Raw genomic sequence first — 23,116 nt, forward strand, 5'->3', positions numbered from 1 at the left:
GTGGCTCGTTCTTCTTCTTCTTCTCTTCGTTCTTCTCCGACTATCATGTCCCTCTTTTACAACCACAGCTGACATGGTTCTTGTCAGCAGCAATAATAGTTTTTAATAAAGTTTGTCAAAGAGTTCGTAGTGTTATAAGGAAACACTATAAAAATCACCTTGAGAAAAGTTCTGAAAGCAGGAACTGATTCACTGACTTTATTTGTGTTTTCCTTGAGCTGGAAGAAAAGAAAAACAAACCAGGGGAGTCTGTATGTTCAGATGTGATCTGGTTCGCTTTGGAAACAGATTCAGTAAATAGATGTGACTTTTTCTCAGCCAGTCTGGACTGATTTTAATTGATCGAGCAGATTAATTATTTATGGACGATTGGTGTAACTTTGTGGAGCCTGATCACATTCAGAAACACAAACACACGTTGGCGATGGGAAGACGGAGCCATGCAGGCCGTGCTTGCTAACCTGCTTTATCCCGATCACTGACCTTTGACCCCTCCGCTATGGAACATATCTGTTAATTTGTTGCCTTTGGCTGCATCCTGCATTGACTTGCTTTGATCACAGGTTTTTCAAATTCAAGTCTTCTTCTCTCCTTTGATTAACTGATGAATTTATTCTACTCCTCAAATTGGGACGGTTTGCTCACAGAACATTAGACCGACCCAGACTGATGTTTCACTGCCTATAAAACACCAAACTGGCCCTGAAGGCAGCACTAACGTCATTCATAGAGGTGGAACAAGAACAGGTTCCAAACCAGAGTCCATTTGGGATCAGACCGGTCGTTTAGGAAACCCGCTCTGACCCCTGCTGAACGGTTCTCCTTCAGTAACAGTCAGCTCTTCAACACGTCTGACATATTTAAAACATGTCAGACAAACACACAGGTAAATGAGAGCAGGTTGAAGTGAGCTGAGGTCTGTCATGAAGAGGCAGCTGGTTGGACACTGGGAAAGGTTCATTATCAAGGTCACTGTGAGACGTTTTATTTTTAACAAACTGGTTCAAATAACAACTGGAAGGAAAGAAAAATATTATATAGCATCTTTGAATTTTCTCTGATTTTATTGATGATAAATTAAAAAAAACACTCGGTTTTACTGCGTTACATTATTGTGAGCTACTGGTCATATTTATTTATAAATAGTGCTTTTGAAATAAATATTTATCGTAAGACAGAGAGTCAGTTCTTGTGAGCGGTTCTGGTGGAAAACCGCTTGACGATGCTGGAGCGCAGCTCCTTACTGACCAGCCCGTAGATGATGGGGTTGATGGCCGGAGGGACCATGATGAACAGGATGCTAAGAAACTTCTTCATGTTTTTACTGGTGTCTGGAAATCTGTAGCTAATGATGATAATCAGCGAAGCTATTTCATAAAACACATAAACCACCAGGTGTGACGCACAAGTCTGGAAGGCCTTGGTTCGGATGCTGCTGTCGGTCCTGCCCTGCTTCAGAGCAGCTCTCAGGATCCCGATGTAGGAAAACGCGATGATGATGAACATCCCGGTACTCACAAACCAGGTCATGGCTAAACCTGTAAAAACACAGAACGGCAAAGAATTACAGTAAATAAATGTTAGTGACGGAGCAGAGACTGTTCTGCTTTATGAGGCGGTGTTACGTCCTGATGTTTTCCTGAACTGAAGTATGCGTTTCATCGATTAAAATACTTTATTTACACTGACCATAGATGTCACTCATGGGAGTGGGTGTGCAGGCCAGGTTCAGGATGCCCCGGTTGCTGCAGTAGACATGTTGGACCAGATGGCCGCACAGCGGGACGTTCATGTGGAAGGAGAAGAGCACAGCGATGAGCAGCAGAGCAACGATCCAGGCCACAGCGCAGCAGCTGTGCAGCCGAGCCGAAGTCATGATGGAGTGATACCTGAGAGGTTCACACACTGCCACGTACCTGCAGGGAGACACAGCTGTCAGGGAGCAAAACCCTCACACACAAATTTATTCTAAAGGACCAGGCGAAATATATGGGGGTGTAGCTCGACCTGTGGGATATGCACACCAACTATCAATGAGTCTAGAAACAGAATACATACATGCGAATATCTTTTTTTGAAAATGTAAAAAAACACATCAGTTACTTGACAACAATGAATTGAACACAGAAATCAGTCATTTAGCAGCAGCTGCGTCCTTCAGACAAAGGCTGCTGCCCTGGTTACAGCCTTACTAAAACATTCAGATACCTGAATGTTCCTGAAACATTAAAGAAAGGAATGTTTCTCTCTCTGAAGGAAAACAGGAAGAGCACGTTGAATGACAGAGCAGTGAAATGTTCAGGAATTAGCAATAAATATGAGATACATCACAAAACAACATAAACAGTAAGATATGAACTGGTTCACCCCCTCACCTGTCAATAGCCATCACTCCCAGAATGGTCTGCACTGCAACTCCGTATGTGTGAACACAGAAACCCTGAGCAATAGCTGGGAGGTAGCCGATCTTCTTCTGCCCCGTCAAGAAGTGCATCATGAGGCTGGGAAACACCGCCGTGGCGCCCAGCAGGTCACAGACCACCAGGTGGCAGATCATCACAAACATGGGTCTGTGCAGGCTGCGGTCCGTCACGATGACACAGATCACCACACCGTTCCCCAGCAGCACCACCATGTAGGCAAACAGGGCCAGGAAGAAGAGGAGCGGACCATGTCCTGGTGGAACGTCGAAGCCCTCCAGTTCAAACACAATCGGCTGCCTGAGAGGAGTGAATGTTAGGTTCTCCATGCACACGAGTACGAGCCTGTCAAAAATCAGAAAGATGACACCAACCAACAATATTAAAGTGACAACAAAACAACCTGCAATAAACTAAAAGATTATAAAGATATAATAACTATACTGCTATTTTCATAAGAAGCTGATTAAACGTCAGCAAAACCAACAACCTTTAACATCCAGTGAAGCACATCAGAGGGTCTCCTGTTGGTTGGCAGAGCCCTGATCATGGAGGAGTGTGTTGTCCATTTAATGTTTTCACTTTTAAAGCCGCCTGCTGTCAGTAGCACCATGGAAACACTGCAGCCTCTCCCTACCTGCAGCCTGAACCTGCATCCCTGAGTCAGGCACCAACAGTAAACTTCATGATTGCACAATCACTGACAATGTTCCAATTTATGAACCGTTGTGACCGAGACAAGAATTTAAATCTTGTTTTGCTGAAATCCTTCATTTTTAATTCCATCCATCCATCCATCCATTTTCTTTACACCCTTCTTCCTTAATGGGGTCAGGAGGGTTGCTGGTTCCTCTCCAGCTGCGTTCCGGGCGAGAGGCAGGGTTCACCCTGGACAGGTCGCCAGTCTGTCGCAGGGCAACACAGAGACATACAAGACAAACAACCATTCACACACACACTCACACCTAGGGAGAATTTAGAGAGACCAATTAACCTGACAGTCATGTTTTTGGACTGTGGGAGGAAGCTGGAGAACCCGGAGAGAACCCACCATGCACAGGGAGAACATGCAAACTCCATGCAGAAAGATCCCGGGCCGGGAATCGAACCCAGGACCTTCTTGCTGCAAGGCAACAGCTCTACCAACTGCGCCACTGTGCAGCCCCTCATTTTTAATTCACTTGACTTATTTTTATTTACTTGTCGAGTTAATCCAGTTAACTGATTGACATGACTGGTTCGTTTAATAGTTTTTAGGTTTGTGGTTGGAGTTCGTCCTGTGATCGGCTGCTGGTGTTCATGTGACCCAACCGGTGGCACCTTCAGAGGGTGCATGTCTGAACGTATCGTGAAGCACTTTGGACTTGATAAAGACTATTTACCACGGCCTTCTGTGGCTTTATTTCTTCGGTCTGTTCTGTACCTTACATTACTTAAGCTTTCTGAAGAAAAACAGAAAAAGAATAATTCACATTTTAATGTCCAGGCCCACAGCATGCCGGACAATATCAACCTGCAGCTCAAACTGCAGAGGCCAGATTTGCTCCAGTAGTGGCTGAAACTCCCATGAAAAGTACCTTCCTTTATGCATTAACTTACTTCAGACAAACTATGTCCACAGCTGTAGCTCATTTCTAAGGCATCCCAAAGCATCTTCTGGGAGGGATTCATGGCCTCATCTGGATCCTCTCAGGGTGAAGGAGCAGAGGCTCTACTCTGAGCCCCTCCTGGATGACTGAGCTTCTCTCTGTAAGGGAGAACCCAGACACCCAGCAGAGAAAACCCATTTCAGCTGCTTGTATCCGTGACCCAAAGCTCATGACCATAGATGAGGGTATGAATGTAGATCGACGGGTAAATTGAGAGTTTCTCCTTTTGGCTCAACTCTCTCTTCGCTAGGATAGAGCAGCTCAAGTCCAACTCAAGTCCATGACCTCGGTTCTGGAGGCACTGATCCTCATCCCGACCGCCTCACACTGGGCTGCGAACCACTCCAATGAGAGCTGTAGATCATGACCCGATGAAGCCAGTAGGACCACATCATCCGCAAAAACCAGAGACGGGATCCTAAGGCCACCAAAGCGAATCTCCTCAACACCTTGGCTGGTCTGGAAATTCTGTCCATGAAAGTAACGGAGACAATCTGTGACAAAAGGAAGCCTTGGCCGAGTCCAACTCTCACTGGGAGCCGTTCCTTGTTCATTGATAGTGTCATACTTTTACAATGTAAAGTGTCTTGAACTGTTGCTGAAATCTTATATAATCTGGACAACCACATAAATTCTGGTAAAAACCATTTTAGTACCATCTTAGGACAGTGGTGCAGGAATTTAGTTTATTTTCATAGATGAACAACTGTGAACATTTTCCTCTCAGAGAAGGTTCCCTTGTTGTTATATAACACAGGGCTACATGAGGGTGGTACAGCTTTGACCATGAAGCCTTTGACAATACAGTCATTGTTTAGAATGATGCCAGTATCTTCAGATCACAATAAAACATCCATTTTTAAAACATCAGTGAACATATGGTTTCAGTCTCAGGCCTCCACCATGTTCTTCCTCCACAGCAAGGTTGGCATCTGCAACTCACAATGACTGTAAGAGGATTACACTTTTTAGTTTTTCCATTTTGTTTTTGCAAACTTGTTTAAGGTCCCCGTGTTTACAAAAAAAAATCAACAATGTAATTAATTCAAGTTTCTAGATTCCATTTTTCATCAGCACCGTCCAACCAAAGCGTCTGTTAAAAAGAAAAAACGTTGTAACAGCCTTTAAATAAACTAAATAAACATTAAAATGCTGAAACTTCAAAGTACAGAGAAAAACTCAGTGATTTAAAATATCTGATAGTTTCATAAAATAGAGGACAATCAATAAATTCAATTTAAAGTTTTGAGAAACTGACACATTACTTGCTTTAAATTTGAGAATGAAAGCATCAACAGTGATTCAGAGACTCTTACTCTGGATCGGTATTTATAACTTTATTTTTACATATAGTGAAACTGAAGCTGCTCACCGTCAACAAAATAATGCTTTTCTTTCAAGTGTCACTTTTTATTTTAGCTACTTGTGGGATACTGGGGAAGATGAAACCAGTTACAGATGATGGAGCTTTTATTTTGTCCTTCATTTTGACATCCTGCCTCTGCAGCAGCTCATTACTGCTTGGTTTTCACTTTCTGCAGACAACAGATCCCAAACAGACCTGTTTGTACAACATTGCATTATTACTAGTTACTGTTCCTCCAACATCTTAGAAATATAACAATGTGACAAAATAAGTCAGTTCTTGTGAGCGGTTCTGGTGGAAAACCGCTTGGCGATGCTGGAGCGCAGCTCCTTACTGACCAGCCCGTAGATGATGGGGTTGATGGCCGGAGGGACCATGATGAACAGGATGCCGAGAACCTTATTGATGTTTTGGGAGGAGGATGGAAATCTGTAGTTAACGACTATAATCAGTGTGGCCAATTCATAGAAGACATAAACCACAAGGTGTGATGCACAAGTCTGGAAGGCCTTGGTACGGATGCTGCTGTCGGTCCTGCCCTGCTTCAGAGCAGCTCTCAGGATCCTGACGTAGAAATAGGAGATGATGATGAACGTCCCTGTACTCACAAACCAGGTCATGGCTAAACCTGTAAGACACAGAGAGTTACAAGACCAATGAAATTCATGCAGCTATCAGAAGTGGGAACTGTTTCAGTAAAATGAGCTTTTTGCTGTTCCAGTTTTACTCTGATGGTTGTCTGCTTCTGGTCGCTCATTTGCACTGACCGTAGATGTTGCTGATAAGAGGCGGAGCGCAGGCCAGATTCATCATGGACTTATTGCTGCAGTAGACGTGCTGAATGATTCGACTGCAGTAAGGGAGATTTATGTGGAAGGAGAAGAGCACAGCGATGAGCAGCAGAGCAACGATCCAGGCCACAGAGCAGCAGCTGTGCAGCCGAGCCGAAGTCATGATGGAGTGATACCTGAGAGGTTCACACACTGCCACGTACCTGCAGGGAGACAGCAAAAAACACACTTCTGTCTGCACTATGCATATTATTGTAGGATAGTAGTTTAACTCTTGGACAATAGAAGAAAATGTCAACATGTTAGCACACAGAAAAAGTTAATACAAACATGGATACCTGTCAATAGCCATCACCACCAGGATAGTGTGCATTGCAACTCCGTATGTGTGAACACAGAAACCCTGAGCAATAGCTGGGAGGTAGCCGATCTTCTTCTGCCCCGTCAAGAAGTGCATCATGAGGCTGGGAAACACCGCCGTGGCGCCCAGCAGGTCACAGACCACCAGGTGGCAGATCATCACAAACATGGGTCTGTGCAGGCTGCGGTCCGTCACGATGACACAGATCACCACACCGTTCCCCAGCAGCACCACCATGTAGGCAAACAGGGCCAGGAAGAAGAGGAGCGGACCATGTCCTGGTGGAACGTCGAAGCCCTCCAGTTCAAACACAATCGGCTGCCTGAGAGGAGTGAATGTTAGGTTCTCCATGCACAGCTGGACAGCTCTGTGGAACACAAGCAGATTAAAGGCCCCTGTACATTAAACTGCTATAAAAACACAAAGTAAGTTCATCTTTGCAAAAGCATCAATAAATAGGTTGCAGCTCTCCTTGGTACAGATTGTGAAATAATACCTGAAAATTAAACACCACTTAATGAAAGATCTTAGAGATGCTGAAATCTTCATGAAAAGCATCAACAGAAAACAACGAAGGTGATGTTAAACACTGAAGAGAGGATTTCCACGTCTGATCTCGTTGGAGCGTCAGTGTGGCTCCGTCCTTCAGGAGGTTTTCCATTTAAATCATTTCATATCTGCTGGTTTCCCAGAGCACCACCTCTTCCTGCCTCTCAGCCAACAGCAATACGCTTTAATGTTATTCCATTTTTAGAGGACAACGTTCAAATTTACTCTCTCTGTGTTGTCAGCTACAGCTTGATTGAGTGCAGCTGTTCCTTGTTTGAACCCACCTGTGTTCCTTGTTCTTTGTCGGTTCCTCATCTTGTCCTGTTTAGTGCGTCTAGCTTTGTCTGCTGTCTTTAGTTTGACTACCAGTTGCTACCAGAGATTAGCTACTAGCTCACTTCACTCTGTGCTGCCTGGATTTTTGGATTGTTCTTCATTAAATCTCCATTTTCTCTCCATAACCTGTGTCTACTGCGTCTACCTCACCATCTCATATGTTATTGTCTCAAATCATGACAATAACTTTATTTGTGATAATCGGATTGGCTTGTTTTGTCTCATAGAAACCTGGCTGTAACAAGATTTACGTTAAATCAGCAAACCGCTTTTAATTCTTCTACATTCCTTGTAGTACAGAGGTTGGCAGAGGAGTAGAAGCTATTTTTCAGATTATTAATCCTGTACCTGGCTACCGTTCTGTTGAACACTTTAGTCTTCAAGTAATTCCCAATCCTTTTTCTCTTGTCCTCAGACTTTCGCTGATTTGTGGCATTGAGTGTGAATAAATAGCAGAACTTCTCCAAAACCCTGCTGTAAACTCAACCATTGAGTTTATTTTAACTGAATTCTCCATACCTGAGAAAATATCATTATATTAGATCTTTTTCAAACACATAACAAATTTTAAAGAATCTCTTCCATGTTCAATTTCATCAATATCAGACAAAAGATGTAATCTCCAGCTCTTCACAGATTGATGATCTAGTTCATATCATTTCTTCCTTATTGCATGTGGCGTTAGACAATGTTGCCCATTAAAAATGAAGATATGTATCCAACAGCAGTTGGGTCACAGGTTGAAATATGAGTCGTTTTCCTCTCCTCGTGTTTTGTGTTTGTTGTGCATACAGCAAACACAGAAACTACAGCAGTTACATGAACAAACAAGCCTGTGTGATAATTAAACAATTATATGCAAAAATGTGAGTCTGCTCTTTCAAAGACAAAAATCTATGAATATCTCAACATGGATCCAAAGACAAAGACTCTTCTTCCAGTAAAGCCTAAAATCCTTTGATAACAAAGTTTCTCTGGTAAATTTATGTGTGGTTGAAAAAATGATTCTATGCTTCAGTTTAGGATTTAGTATCCATCTTGAGTTAAAATTGGCACCCAGACGTAAGTAAAACCAGGCTTATGAGGTTATGGTGCGACAGAAATGTCCAGGCAGGAACTGGAGGCAGTTTGAGGCTCTCAGCTGCGTAATTTGGGTGAAAACGCTTCGCCTCTCTGGTCTGGCTCCACAGACAAACTGTGAATGCTCCGGTTGCTGAAGGCCTTTCTCCCGAACCATTCATGGTTTATTTCTGGTACCAGACCCAGTTTCACAGATGTCAATAGGACATGCGAGGCGGGGAATCCGTTTCCATGGTTTAGTTGACGGTGGTAATGAATCGTTTACAGTGACATCATTTAACCGACATGTCAGTTTGCTCAAAAGGAGAGGAGGGCGCTCCTTCATCTTAGACTGAAACTTTAGTTCTCTGCTGTTCAGGTGATCGCCGGCATACACTGTGTAAAGAAAAATGATTATTTCTAATGCTTTAAACAGTTAATCTTATGTCATGTGTAAAAGGTATCTTCAATATTCTATGTTGTATGAATTTCTTTGTTTTAAACAGATATTGTGTGAAGAATTTACAGTTAAATTATCCAGCAGAGTAAATGTCAAAGGTCAGGAACTAGATGCAGATCAAAGGAGATCTTTTAGGATTGTTATCAGGGCTCAGGAAGCCACGAAATTAGCATCTATTGCAGGGCAGAAGCCGATTGGGTTCACAGAACATCAAAGGTTTCCCAGAACCACATCTGACATGGTTTAAACTAAAATACAACATAGAATGTTGAGATCATTAACATTTAATTTCTAAGACATTTTCTAAGTATTAATAGCAAGTTTTTAACCAAAGTGCATTATCTAAGTTTAGAATGGTGAATGCTGAATGTATTTGAAAATTGTACTGTCTATGATAATATCTGAACCAAATGGAAATTGTTTAAATGAAAATGTGTTGTTTAGTATTAGAAAACTGTTCAGGATGTATGTGATAAGGCAAGGATTCAAATCTTTGGAGAGGCTCAATGCAAAACTAGGTTTGTGAAGATAATCTTTCCTTAAACTAAATTACTTGATTTGGCCGGGAGACACTCCGAATTTCACAGGTAGCTGTGAAGTCTTGTTGTATGCTTTTATTTGCCCAAATGGCCCGGGGGGACGGAAGACCAGGACGCAGCTGCCCCTGCTCCTTTGTCCTCTCGGAAACCAAATGGCCTTTGATCTTTTGCGTAAATTAGGGAGGCTCTAAGTTTTTCTGAGTCTCCAAGGAAACTTCCAATTGGTCATACAGAGCTACGCCTTGATTGAATACATTAACAAGGAGAGAAACGCCCTCACTATAAGAGATCGAACGCAGTGATAATAATTCAGAAAGCTGCACTGTTTTGCGTTTTTGCATCAGCCTTCTCCAAAGACGCGTCTTTGCCCCTTTTTGTATTCTTTGTCTGTCTCAGGTAATGAGTCTGTATCTTGGCTGCTTTGCAGCTCATGTTGTTACTTCATTGTGGTTTCCTATGAGATTAAACGCTGTAACTCTGTGACGTCATCACGCATCGTTGCTCCTGATTGGCACACGCGGCTCGCCAAGAAGAACTTGGGATCGGAGGAAATAAAGAGAGCCAAGCTTTTTCCAAATTAAGCTAACTTAGTAACTTTTTTTCTTCAACAACTGATTCTTTACGTTTCATTTTGTTACCTTTTTGTTTGCATTCTGTAACATATCTTAAAAGTTTTATAGCTTGTACTGAGCATCAATATAACATGTTAGTCGCTAAATCTTTCACAGTTTAATCTGCTTGTGTTCCACAGAGCTGTCCAGCTGTGCATGGAGAACCTAACATTCACTCCTCTCAGGCAGCCGATTGTGTTTGAACTGGAGGGCTTCGACGTTCCACCAGGACATGGTCCGCTCCTCTTCTTCCTGGCCCTGTTTGCCTACATGGTGGTGCTGCTGGGGAACGGTGTGGTGATCTGTGTCATCGTGACGGACCGCAGCCTGCACAGACCCATGTTTGTGATGATCTGCCACCTGGTGGTCTGTGACCTGCTGGGCGCCACGGCGGTGTTTCCCAGCCTCATGATGCACTTCTTGACGGGGCAGAAGAAGATCAGCTACCTCCCAGCTATTGCTCAGGGTTTCTGTGTTCACACATACGGAGCTGCAGTGCAGACCATTCTGGGAGTGATGGCTATTGACAGGTGAAGAAATGTTTCAGGTGTGAGAACATTTTGAACTGCAGGGATGCAAGTTTAGTTTAGTTTTTAATGTTCAGATTTTGCATTATAGGAGCATTTGGTGGGTAAGTACATTTATTAAAGTTACATTTAACTTTAATAAATGTACTTAATAATGAAATGGTTGGATTGTATGTTATATTTCACCTCAAAGAGGAACGTCTCTTTCTTTAAATGTTTATTTTAACAGAAATAAATTCAAAACAGGTAAATGTCAAATACAAATGGATCTTAATGGGATCCCTGACAATAATAGAATAGAACAGAATTCAACTTTATTGTCACAAGTACAAGCAACGAAATGTAGTTTGCATCCATCCAGAAGTGCTATACAGGATATAAATATTTATTTACAGGTGTACAAGACTAAATATAAATATAAATATAAATATAAATATGGGAGTCATATGCACAGATTATACAGAATATACAAGAATGTTAGGAAATGGATTATATACATTAGTAGGATTATAATACCAGATAGATAATGGCAGATAAGATTTACAGATTGTGTGTGTGACGAAAACAGTCTGTGGTGTGTGTGTGTGTGTAGGGGGGGTGCATGTGCGTGTGTGTGGGCGTGTGTATGGATGTGTGTGTGTGGATGTGTGTGTGTGTGTGTGTGTGTGTGTGGATGTGTGTGTGTGTGTGTGTTCTTGCTGTCCAGGTGAGAAAGGACAGAGTGCAGAGCTATGGAGACTGCATCCTCTGTGCTCCTGTTCTGCCTGTATGCAAATTGGTGGAGGTCTAGTGTGGGAGGGAGACAGGATCTGAGGTGTGCTAGGACCAGCTGCTCCAAGCACTTGGTGATGATGGGGGTAAGGGCTGCCGGGCGGTAGTCATTGAGTCTGGTTGGGTTGGGATTCTTGGGGATTGGGACGATGGAGGTAGACTTGAAGCAGGTCGGTCCCACAGCGCGGGCCAGGGACAGGTTGAAGATGTCCGTCAGCACTCCTGCCAGCTCCTCAGAGCACGTTCTGAGGACACGTCCAGGTATGCCATCAGGACCTGCAGCCTTGTGGGATTTAATCCTGCTCAGAGCCGCTCCTACGTCAGTGGGGAGGAAAGTCAGTGGCTGTTGGCCTGGGGTGGTAGCTGCTTTGGTATTCCCTCTCTTAAACAAGCACAGAAGTTGTTACGTTTGTTGAGGAAGGAGACATCAGAAGAAGCGGGGGTGATATTAGGGTTCTTGTAGTCTGTGAGAATCTGAAGGCCTTGCCAATAACAGTTTAGTTTAAACATTGCTCCCTGACAGCTGTGTCTCCCTGCAGGTACGTGGCAGTGTGTGAACCTCTCAGGTATCACTCCATCATGACTTCGGCTCGGCTGCACAGCTGCTGCGCTGTGTCCTGGATCGCTGCTCTGCTGCTCATCGCTGTGCTCTTCTCCTTCCACATGAACGTCCCGCTGTGCGGCCATCTGGTCCAACATGTCTACTGCAGCAACCGGGGCATCCTGAACCTGGCCTGCATTCCCACGCCTGCCAACAACATCTACGGTCTGGACATTTACTAAGAGGGAAGCTCTGTGTTTGATCAGAACCTGTAAATGAAAATGTTTGAGTTGTCTTGCCTGTGTTTTTCAGGTCTGGCCATGACCTGGTCTTTGAGCACCGGGGTGTTTGTCATCATCGCTTTTTCCTACATCAGAATCCTGAGTGCCTCCTTCAAACGGCGGCGTACCGACAGCAGTGTTCATTGGAAGGCCTTACAGACGTGTGTGCCTCATCTCGTCGTGTATGTCCTCTATCAGATCGCCTCAGTTATCGTCATTGTCAGTCTCAGGTTTCCCTCTGTCTCCCAGAACATCAGGAAGTTCTTTAGCATCCTCATCATCATCGTTCCACCAGCTCTCAACCCCATCATCTACGGACTGGTCAGCAAAGACTTACGATCCGGCATTACGAAGCTTTTCTCCATGCAAGTCATGAGAGTGTGTCACAAGCAGTGACACACAGAAACACCAAAATGATCGAACCCTGCAGAACACGCTGGGTGTTGTCTTCTCTTTTGGATCTCAAAGAGAAGACTCTATAAAGAGTTTGTGAACTCTTCATAGAGACTTTAAGGTTCGGCATGTTGAATCAAACCAAAGCTGTCGAGTATCACACAGTTTTTGTCCCTCTGTCTTCAGGCTTGGCAACAAAGATATTGAAATCTCCCACAGTTATTAAGCAGTTCATAATAATCAATGAATATTTATTATAATAAATGAATATAATGTCCTCATATTTTGGGGTTTTGTACAGAGTTAGTGTCGCCGCTCATAGACTTTTACCTCAAATATTCAAGAGTCAAATTTTCCCAGAAAATCTTTTTACAGTTAATGAATCATAAAAACTGCAGCCACCTCTGCCTCTCTTTTATATTTTCCATTCTTACTTAAAAACGTGTAATTAGAAGATGCTGCCACAATTAGTACTACTGATTCATCCAACAATGTTTCTGTTGGAAACATGGCTTCATACAGAGCCAAACATGAGATCACTAATATTCTCAGTGATGAAGTCATGAAGCAGAAGCTGATAATGATCTTATTTTTAACAGAGGCAGTTTCAGTGACTTTCTGCTGGATAATTGCTCCACTTGAGGTTTCTTCAGATAAATCTGAGCTTTGACTTTTGACTGATGCATTGAGTTTGTCCTGCTTTCTATTAATGTTCTCTCAGTGATCTGGATTCAGACTGTCCTGTATCGTGCTGCCGGAGGCCAGACGCTTTCTGGAAGAAAATAGATGCTAACCTAATGTCTCTCTTCAAAATCAATCAATGAATCAATCGATCAACAAATTGATTCTTTTTTTCCAGACACACAAAAGGATCATGATGAAACATGTTCTCACTGTACGATCATTGGCTTTTCTCTGCGTGGCTGTGTGACCAAGAAATCCACTTCTGAATGTTTGGATAAACCAGCAAAGAAGAGACTCTGTTCTGTTCTCCTTTAATTTGAAATAAACAGACCTGGAAAGTCAAATAAAATGTGCTTTATTATTTCAATGAGTGCCAGGTTTAAACACAAAGCAGTTTGTTGATGGTTTTATGTGTCATGCTGGGTAAAAAGGCTTCCACATTTTCTGCCACCTGGAATAGTAAACTGAAGGATGTAAAGTTATCACCTCTTATTACCTTCAATCCAGTATGAAGGACATCAGATGTCTCACCTCCTGGTTCTGAACCTTTGTTTAGTTAAACACAGTCTCTTGGTTGTGTGTTGTGTGTATTTGGTCTTGTATTTTGGATTTGCTGCTTGTTGCTGCTGTCTTGGCCCCGTCACTCTTGGAAAAGAGGGTTTTAAACTCAGTTAACTTATTTCCCTGGTTAAATAAAAACATGCATACACACCTCTATCAGTCACAGACACCAAATGACACAACCTATCGCCTTTTCCTACATCAGAATCCTGAGTGTTTCCTTAAAACAAGGCAGAGCAAACAGCAGCATCCGCAGCAAGGCTGTTCAGACCTGCGCTCCACACATCATTGTTTACGTTCTTTTTCAGATTGCTTCACTGATTGTGATTTTGACTCAGAGGTTCCCCTCTCTTTCCCAAAACATAAAAAAGTTCCTCAGCATCCTCATCTTTATCGTTCCCCCGATCATCAACCCCATCATCTATGGACTGGTCAGTAAAGACCTGAGGGTCAGTTTTATCAAGCGTTTCTCAACCAGAGTGAGAAACAAAACGTAGCAGCTGATGATATATAACTCCTCTGGTGGAAATTATGCTTCTCATAGATGCTGTAAATGTTTAGAAATCTCATGATCTAAAAGGTTGTCTATAAACATTAGCACTCATATCCCTGAACGGCACTTTAAGTTGAGTTGGTGTTTCCATGGTGCCTCTGTGTTTGTAAATGTGTTGAAAACTTGTAGAAACCCTTAAAGGGACGCAGGTTTTCATCCTCCCCTCACAGCAATGTCAGCTCTCAGCAGAGAGGAGGCTGATTCTCTCCAACACACACAGAGTTGTAATTACTTTGTTATACAATCTCAGCTGCTGATGCTTTTGATGATACATTTTGTTCTTTGATGTTGTCTCCATTTAAGTCTCATTTGCATGATTTGGAGGTAATATGCTGTCATAGTTTTATGAGAACTGTAGCTATAGATTTGTGTTTTCATGTGTTACAGTGTGTCACTCTCAGAGTATAAACCTACCAACATTTCTATCATGTGAGGTTTTAATCTGTTCTGCTTCTTCAGGGCTGTGCTGCTTTGGATGGAGAACCAAACCTCGGTGATTCCTCTCAAACAGCCGATTGTGTTTGAACTGGAGGGCTTTGATGTTCCTCCAGGAAACGGACCGTTCTTGTTCCTGTTGGCTTTGCTGGCCTACATTGTGGTGCTGCTGGGGAACGGTGTGGTGATCTGTGTCATCATGACAGACAAGAACCTGCACAGACCCATGTTTGTGATGATCTGTCACCTCATGGTCTGTGACCTGCTGGGGGCCACAATGGTGCTTCCTCGCCTCATGATGGATCTGTTGATGGGGCTGAAGAAGATCGCCTACATCCCAGCCATCGTCCAGGCATTCTGCGCTCACACATATGGAGCAGCGATGCTGACTGTTTTAACTGTGATGGCCTATGATAGGTAAAGAAATATGTAAGAGCAGAGCAGTTCATGGTTCAAATGGTCTCTGTACGTTTTGACTGCAGACTCAAAAAAATGATTTCAGTTTAATCACAGAGTCAATCCTAATTATCAAACAGTGAAATAATCTCATTTTTGTCCTGCATTGACTGAATTATTGTCATTACATCTGAAATTTTAGTTACTGAAAAGTAAGTTTAGCTTTAGAAACTGCCTTCAATTTGAGGTTTGACGTTAAACAGTTTTAAAGACAGTATGTTTTTTTATCTTTAGGGGTTTTGTTCCCTGACAGCTGTGTCTCCCTGCAGGTACGTGGCAGTGTGTGAACCTCTCAGGTATCACTCCATCATGACTTCGGCTCGGCTGCACAGCTGCTGCGCTGTGGCCTGGATCGCTGCTCTGCTGCTCATCGCCGTGCTCTTCTCCTTCCACATGAACGTCCCGCTGTGCGGCCACATAATCCCTCTAACATACTGCAGCAACCGGGGCATCCTGGACCTGGCCTGCATTCCCACTCCCATCAGCAACGTCTACGGTCAGTGATTCCCTCTTTCACAAGAGGAGAAGCATCATATTCCATTTCTGTCATTATTTAAGCCATGTCTTGTTTTTTCAGGTCTAGTGATGACCTGGACTTTAAGCACAGGGACCTTCATCATCATCGCCTTTTCCTACATCAGAATCCTGAGTGTTTCCTTAAAACAAGGCAGAGCAAACAGCAGCATCCGCAGCAAGGCTGTTCAGACCTGCGCTCCACACATCATTGTTTACGTTCTTTTTCAGATTGCTTCACTGATTGTGATTGTGAGTTACAGGTTCCCCTCTCCTTCCCAAAACATAAAAAAGTTCTTCAGCATCCTCATCTTTATCGTTCCCCCGATCATCAACCCCATCATCTATGGACTGGTCAGTAAAGACCTGAGGGTCAGTTTTATCAAGCGTTTCTCAACCAGAGTGAGAAACAAAACGTAGCAGCTGATGATATATAACTCCTCTGGTGGAAATTATGCTTCTCATAGATGCTGTAAATGTTTAGAAATCTCATGATTTCTCTAGACTCAGACTGATACGACTACTTACAGCTGTTGTGTTTAATGTTGCAGTGAACCACAAACTACTAAAGTCCATCACAAGAATATTAACCAAAAAATACAAAGAACACATGAAATTATAAATAATTTAATCCTGACTCACAGATTTAAATATTTTGACCTTACCTTGACCTTAAGCTGTTCAGACTGGTCAGACTGGTTAGACTGGTCAAACTGGTCAGACTGATCAGACTGGGACTCGGCTGCTGCTTTAAGTTTGTGTTGTAATCAAGAAATGCTTGATGTTGTTTACTTTGCTCCTTCTGTGATGTAATTTTGAGTTTGAACTGAAGTTTAAACTTGCAGAAGTTACATATAAAGTGGTACTGAAACTATTTTGGATTTGTCTAGTTTTTGTCTCCCCGGGTTCTCTGGTTCCCTTCCCCAGTCCAAAAACACGACTGTCCGGTTGATTGGTCTCTCTAAATCCCCCTGAGGTGTGGGGGTATGATAGTTTGTCCTGTCTGTCTCTGTATTTCCTTGTGATGGACTGGTGACCTGTCCAGGGTGAACCTGCCTCTCACCAGCTGACCGCTGGAGATCGGCACCAGAACCCCTCAGAACCACTCTGAGGACAAGCAGGTAAAGATAATAGATGGATGGATGTCTAATTTTCGAAGAAAATAAGTTCACCTTTATTTGCCTCAACCTCAAGTGTCTTATTTGTTTTTGTGTGAAACTTGAACGTTCACGTTGTGAAACCCAAAGAGATCCATGGAGGCAGTTTTGTTACAGTCAAACATTCGCTGATGAAAATACGACCCAAAGAAAGAGGGACACTTGGCTATGACTACTCATTCATTTCTCTTTCAGATGTATGACACGTAGCAAGACACTCCAACAACATCTAAACTGATCTGGGCCGTAACACCAGCAGACAAAATACTGCATGTGGAACGTTTTTTCTTTATTTATTACTCTCACATAAACTTGCAGCTGCACCATTAACCTGACAGACTACTTGAGAACCCAATAAGAAACTACAATTCTGCTAATCTGGAAAGTTTTATGAAATTTATTTATTTTTTTTAAAAGGCTACAAATCAAGATAAATAATGTTCCCATAAGTCAAGCGGGTCGTTTCACATACATGCTGATCTTTCATACTTTGGTCCTTAATCTTCACCCTGCTCAACTCCATTTGTTTGATTTGTACAATTGCATGTGTTGATTCACCACAGACATGAACTTTCCAGGTGCAGGGAAAAATATTTGATCATAAATGACTTTTTTTTACTTTTTAACTCCAGCCCAGGCTCATTTTCCACATGTTACACCGGGGAATAGGTAGGGTTTCAATAAATGGCCTGTTGACATTTGCTTTATGTTTGTCCCGGTTCTGAAATATGATAATTGACCCAAAATGCCCTGTTTTTTGGAGACTTGCCATTCATTAGAATAGGAGAAAATGCAAAGCAAATATCAATGAGCCATTTGGGAATAACTTGGCCACAATCCCAATGGGAATATTTCCCTACACTTTCCCTAAGAAAGTTTAATGTCAATCAAAATATATGACAAGTGTCCCTAACCTCCCTAGTTTGAATGACAAGTGAAATTCAAATATATATCACTTGTCATATATTAGAATTGATGAAGTGTAAGGCAAATGTCAATGGACCATTTGGGAATATGCTGGCAATTTGCCAGTTGCCATTCATTGGGTAAAAATGGCCGAATATTCCTCCAAATAATTGGTTCTGGACAGGACAGAGTTCAAGTTGTCAGATAATTGGAAACAAATGTTCCAGGTTTACCCAGGACATGGTGAGTCGTCCCTGGGAAAGGAATCTGGGCTCCATCTGAACAAGTTGAGTTTTCTATCCAATATTTGGAAACATAAAATATTAGAGCCATGCCTTGAGTTTGGGGGTAAGGAGCCTGGATGTCGGTTGTTTCCCGACTCCTGGACTTCAACTAGGACAGTGTTTCTCATTTCCTGTCCTCGGGGCCCCCCTGCCCTGCATGTTTTAGGTGTTTCCCTTCTGCCACACACCTGGATTGAATATGTGGGTGATGAACAGGCTTCTGCAGCACTAGATGGTCATGCAATCATTTGAATCAGCTGCTCTGGAGTAAAGATACATCTAAAACAAGCAGACCAGGGGGGCCTGAGGCCTGGAATTGAGAAACACTGATGTAGGAGGAGATTTGGCCTCAACTGGAAGTTCCCAGACATCCAAGGACCCATCCTTTGACAGACTGTACCCAGACAACAAGAACCTCTTTCTGGGAATGCATGGTCCATGTCCCCTTTGTTTCTTTGGACAATGGCAATTTAGGGACATTTGGCAAACATCACAATATTATAGCGTGTAGGAGAAATGGCTCGTTGTTATTTTCCATTCATTTTCTACCAATAGTATGTATGAAAAAAATGATACGCCAGATTTGTAGGGTCATGATGATCACTTGTTATTCTGGAGGTGAATAAAACTAACATAAAAGGCCAAACTGCTTCCCCTTATTTGATGTTGAACAATCAATCTGAGCCGTCTTCCCATCACCCTGGAATACATTTTCCCAAGGAGAGAGAGAGACGTTGGAACCGTCAATACTGAGATAAATCTTTCCATGAGATCTGAGTCCATGCGGTCCTGTGGCTTTGGCTCCACAAATACACAAAATGGACTAATTCATATCAGACACACTTGTAATGAAACTCATCTGACTCCTAATTATTAGATCAAATTCAAAACTACAGAATGTAATAATGATTCAGTCGAGTTTATTTCAAGAACACAGTAGTTAAAAATGTTTTACATTGTGAAAACGTTAAGACTTGCAGGGTCCAAAGAACCCCATCTTGTAGACAGCAAAAGAGTTTAAAACAGTTTATTGTTTCTGAGTTTTATATTTAAATTAATGAAGAGTTATATTTTTTGTAAACTGGTGAACATGGTGATGGTTTGTGGTTTTGCTGAACGAGTAGTTCAAACGTTTCTAATGAAAATGTGGAAGATGAATGTAGTCTAAATCAGTATCAGCCTGAATATTGACCTCTATATGCACCCTATGATGATTCAGTGGTAAAAAAATGTTGGGATTCTTCAAGCACAAGTAGAGGTTTAACAAAGCAAAGCAAGGGAAGTGAGAATTCACACATTAACACATACATCACAAAGAGACAGTGGTGGCTTTCATTTTTGTTTTAGCCTTACAACAGGGCCAGATTCAGCTGTGCAGTTCAGAACAATCCTTATCACAATTTATATGATTTCAAATGGTCCAGGGTACTTCCTGAACTTCATCCTATTTAAACTTTAGCTACATTAGGCAGTTCTAACACCTACAAAGAGAATTACTTCCACCACAAGAGTCACGTGGCCTACAAGCACCAGATGCAGTGTTAGTGCTGAGTTTAGTTTCTCACTCTGATGGAGAAATATTTGATAAAACTGACCCTCAGGTCTTTGTTGACCAGACCGTAGATGATGGGGTTGATGATCGGGGGAATGATATAGACAAGGATGCTTAAGAACTTTTTTACATTTTGGGAAAGAGAGGGAAACCTGTAACTCAATATTAATATCAACGCAGCCACGTTATAGAGAACGTACACAACCATGTGTGGAACGCAGGTCTGAAAAGCCTTGTTGGGTTTGCGGCAGCTGGTTCTGCCTTGGTTTAAGGAAACACTCAGGATTCTGATGTAGGAAAAAGCGATGAGAATGAAGGTCACTGTGCTTATAGTCCAGGTGATTGTTAGTCCTGAAAAAAACAAAACACAAAACAAGACAAGTGATTATATATCCTGCATATTTCAAATTCTAATTTTCTGTTGAGTAGCATATGCTGCCAACTTTGTGTTTTGTTCCCCAAGAGCAAACAAACTGATTCATCAAGAAGTAATGAAATGAAAAATAGGCATTCTACTGCTTAGAATAAACTACTATAGCAACAATTCAATGAATTTTAAGGTGCTTTGCGCCTACAAGCAGGAAAAAAATAAGTTCTTCAACTGTTAAGCAGATCATTCTCTTCATAAGAAGTCCCCAAACTGTTGCATTTCATTTGTGGTGTGAAAAAAAAAAAGCACAGACCGTAGATGTTGTTGGCAGGCGTGGGAATGCAGGCCAGGTTCAGGATGCCCCGGTTGCTGCAGTAGACATTTTGGACCAGATGGCCGCACAGCGGGACGTTCATGTGGAAGGAGAAGAGCACAGCGATGAGCAGCAGAGCAGCGATCCAGGACACAGCGCAGCAGCTGTGCAGCCGAGCCGAAGTCATGATGGAGTGATACCTGAGAGGTTCACACACTGCCACGTACCTGCAGGGAGACAGTCGTTTTCAGAAGTACGGCATCCAAAAGAAACTGTTTCCTGTCTGTTTTAAAGTTAAAAATGAGTTCTACTTCCTGAAAAAACGTGTTACGTCCAGCATCATTACTGTCTTAAGATTGAATTAACTAATTAAAACGAGTTTAGATCGAGGAATTAATCATCTGATTCATGTTCAGAGTTTCAAGGATAGAAATTACTATTCAGTCCACATTCAGAACATTTGAACCATTTCCATTAAATTTCATACACATTTAGATTTTTGATGAACTGTTTTTGAGACATAATTATTCATATTGTAGCACAGAAGAATTAAAAACAAGAGTCCACAATGAAAACCTAAAAACACCTCCTGAAAAAGATGGTTTTATAAAATCAATTTAATTTATTATATGGTGCCATTTCACATCATCTCAAAGCCTTTCACGCAAAAATAATCTCAATCCAATAATTGATGCATCCTTATTGATCAGATTACACAACAGTGACTGAAGTTCAGTTAATTTTTCAGATTGATTTTAAAGTTTTCATTTGAAGGGATTTATGTTTTTGTGATGTAAAACACTTTGAAATGCTTGATTGCTTAAAGGTGCAATACAAATAAAATGTTATTAATTGATGGAAAAGGAAATCCAGCAAACTTCATCATGTCATTGACTAATTTAGACCATTATTCTCTGACATACTTGATTACCTGTCATAGGCCATCACAGTTAAAAGGTTGACCATCGCTGCTCCATATGTGTGAGCGCAGAATGCCTGGACGATGGCTGGGATGTAGGCGATCTTCTTCAGCCCCATCAACAGATCCATCATGAGGCGAGGAAGCACCATTGTGGCCCCCAGCAGGTCACAGACCATGAGGTGACAGATCATCACAAACATGGGTCTGTGCAGGTTCTTGTCTGTCATGATGACACAGATCACCACACCGTTCCCCAGCAGCACCACAATGTAGGCCAGCAAAGCCAACAGGAACAAGAACGGTCCGTTTCCTGGAGGAACATCAAAGCCCTCCAGTTCAAACACAATCGGCTGTTTGAGAGGAATCACCGAGGTTTGGTTCTCCATCCAAAGCAGCACAGCCCTGAAGAAGCAGAACAGATTAAAACCTCACATGATAGAAATGTTGGTAGGTTTATACTCTGAGAGTGACACACTGTAACACATGAAAACACAAATCTGTAGCTACAGTTCTCATAAAACCATGACAGCATATTACCTCCAAATCATGCAAATGAGACTTAAATGGAGACAACATCAAAGAACAAAATGTATCATCAAAAGCATCAGCAGCTGAGATTGTATAACAAAGTAATTACAACTCTGTGTGTGTTGGAGAGAATCAGCCTCCTCTCTGCTGAGAGCTGACATTGCTGTGAGGGGAGGATGAAAACCTGCGTCCCTTTAAGGGTTTCTACAAGTTTTCAACACATTTACAAACACAGAGGAACCATGGAAACACCAATGCAGAGTTTCCTGTCAGGGTTTCCAGCAGAGAGTCAGCTCTGTCTCAGAGAATGTGAATGTTTATTACATTCACCGATGTAGACGAGGATGAAAATGAAAAACAGAAGATAACTTTGACTGTACAGTGAAGAGTCATAAAATAAAGTCTAAAAGAACCAAATAGGTCAAACAGAATCATCATGAAATCCAATCAGTTGAAGAACAAAGTTGAGAACCAGATCAGAACCAGAGCTGTTAGAGGACAGCAGTTCTTATCCAATCTTCAGCTCTCTCACTTTATTCTTTTGTTTTTTCCTCCAAATGTATCAGAGTTGTTGATTGTATTGATTGGCTTTTGACAAAAACCTGATCATAGTAAGTACTTGCTGCACCATTGTCAGCTCTAGTTAACAGGATAAAACTCCTTATAAATTAAGACAATTTCAGGGAACCTGCAGGGCATTTGGTGAAGCTCTGAGTTTCTAAAGATCCTGTAAAATTATAAATCAATCATTGTATCAGTTTGCTGGTGGCATTTTTAGTTTGATATTTTTACTGTTTCACTTTTAGTAGTTCATTAGTTTTCACTATTATTTCTACATTTACTTCGTAGTTTAGTTTAGAGTTACTAGCTGGAAAGGCCTGTATTTATATCTGATACACCTTTATTATATGATATAATATAATATATTATACAGTTTATGAAGTCCAAAGGTCCCCTAAGTGCCTGACATGGTATTAATTCATAGTGTTTAGTTATTCTTAGTTTGATTAGATGAACCTGGTTTCTGTTTTACTTCACATCAATCCATTATTATGTTCATGGTATTCATTCATTGTGTCTATTTATCCTTTATTCTATTATAACTTTGTTTTCTCCATTTCTTTCTCCTCCTTGCTCCCGTCTCTCACCTGCTCCTTGTCAGTAATGAAGCTCCTCTGTTATTAAAAGCTCCAATCATTTAATACTGAATTCTCTCTTTATTCCAGAT

The 23,116-nt window shown here is 41.9% G+C and overlaps 5 protein-coding genes across 7 annotated transcripts; 2 read left to right on the forward strand and 3 right to left on the reverse strand.

The window, feature by feature from the left end:
* Nucleotides 1–1,182: 1,182 nt before the first annotated feature.
* LOC122845290 (olfactory receptor 2K2-like) lies at nucleotides 1,183–2,764 on the reverse strand. The gene is made up of 3 exons (XM_044141497.1): nucleotides 2,376–2,764; nucleotides 1,690–1,916; nucleotides 1,183–1,538 (listed from the first exon to the last, which is right to left on the reverse strand). The coding sequence occupies exons 1-3, from the start codon at nucleotides 2,747–2,749 to the stop codon at nucleotides 1,183–1,185; spliced, it is 957 nt and encodes a 318-aa protein (XP_043997432.1). The 5' UTR covers nucleotides 2,750–2,764.
* Nucleotides 2,765–5,391: 2,627 nt separating this feature from the next.
* LOC122845116 (olfactory receptor 2K2-like) lies at nucleotides 5,392–7,419 on the reverse strand. Of its 3 annotated transcripts, XM_044141177.1 has the most exons (5): nucleotides 7,084–7,390; nucleotides 6,565–6,954; nucleotides 6,403–6,429; nucleotides 6,203–6,285; nucleotides 5,446–6,063 (listed from the first exon to the last, which is right to left on the reverse strand). In XM_044141177.1, exons 1-5 carry the CDS (start codon nucleotides 7,143–7,145, stop codon nucleotides 5,708–5,710), a joined length of 918 nt encoding a protein of 305 aa, XP_043997112.1. In that variant the 5' UTR covers nucleotides 7,146–7,390; the 3' UTR covers nucleotides 5,446–5,707. The 3 variants fall into 3 exon arrangements, with proteins under 3 accessions (XP_043997111.1, XP_043997112.1, XP_043997113.1); XM_044141176.1 differs by having other exon boundaries at nucleotides 5,392–6,063; nucleotides 6,203–6,429; nucleotides 7,084–7,419; XM_044141178.1 differs by lacking the exon at nucleotides 6,403–6,429 and having other exon boundaries at nucleotides 7,084–7,388.
* Nucleotides 7,420–10,286: 2,867 nt separating this feature from the next.
* On the forward strand, nucleotides 10,287–12,769 carry LOC122845121 (olfactory receptor 2K2-like). Its single transcript, XM_044141184.1, has 3 exons — nucleotides 10,287–10,671; nucleotides 11,979–12,205; nucleotides 12,293–12,769. Exons 1-3 carry the CDS (start codon nucleotides 10,298–10,300, stop codon nucleotides 12,655–12,657), a joined length of 966 nt encoding a protein of 321 aa, XP_043997119.1. The 5' UTR covers nucleotides 10,287–10,297; the 3' UTR covers nucleotides 12,658–12,769.
* A 2,149-nt stretch (nucleotides 12,770–14,918) lies between these two features.
* LOC122845126 (olfactory receptor 2K2-like) lies at nucleotides 14,919–16,276 on the forward strand. The gene is made up of 3 exons (XM_044141191.1): nucleotides 14,919–15,304; nucleotides 15,613–15,839; nucleotides 15,921–16,276. Exons 1-3 carry the CDS (start codon nucleotides 14,928–14,930, stop codon nucleotides 16,274–16,276), a joined length of 960 nt encoding a protein of 319 aa, XP_043997126.1. The 5' UTR covers nucleotides 14,919–14,927.
* Nucleotides 16,277–19,756: 3,480 nt separating this feature from the next.
* On the reverse strand, nucleotides 19,757–21,755 carry LOC122845127 (olfactory receptor 2K2-like). Its single transcript, XM_044141192.1, has 3 exons — nucleotides 21,370–21,755; nucleotides 20,439–20,665; nucleotides 19,757–20,106 (listed from the first exon to the last, which is right to left on the reverse strand). Exons 1-3 carry the CDS (start codon nucleotides 21,744–21,746, stop codon nucleotides 19,757–19,759), a joined length of 954 nt encoding a protein of 317 aa, XP_043997127.1. The 5' UTR covers nucleotides 21,747–21,755.
* Between the last annotated feature and the right edge of the window lie 1,361 nt (nucleotides 21,756–23,116).

Source organism: Gambusia affinis, linkage group LG15, assembly GCF_019740435.1.
Source record: "Gambusia affinis linkage group LG15, SWU_Gaff_1.0, whole genome shotgun sequence".
NCBI lineage: Eukaryota > Metazoa > Chordata > Actinopteri > Cyprinodontiformes > Poeciliidae > Gambusia > Gambusia affinis.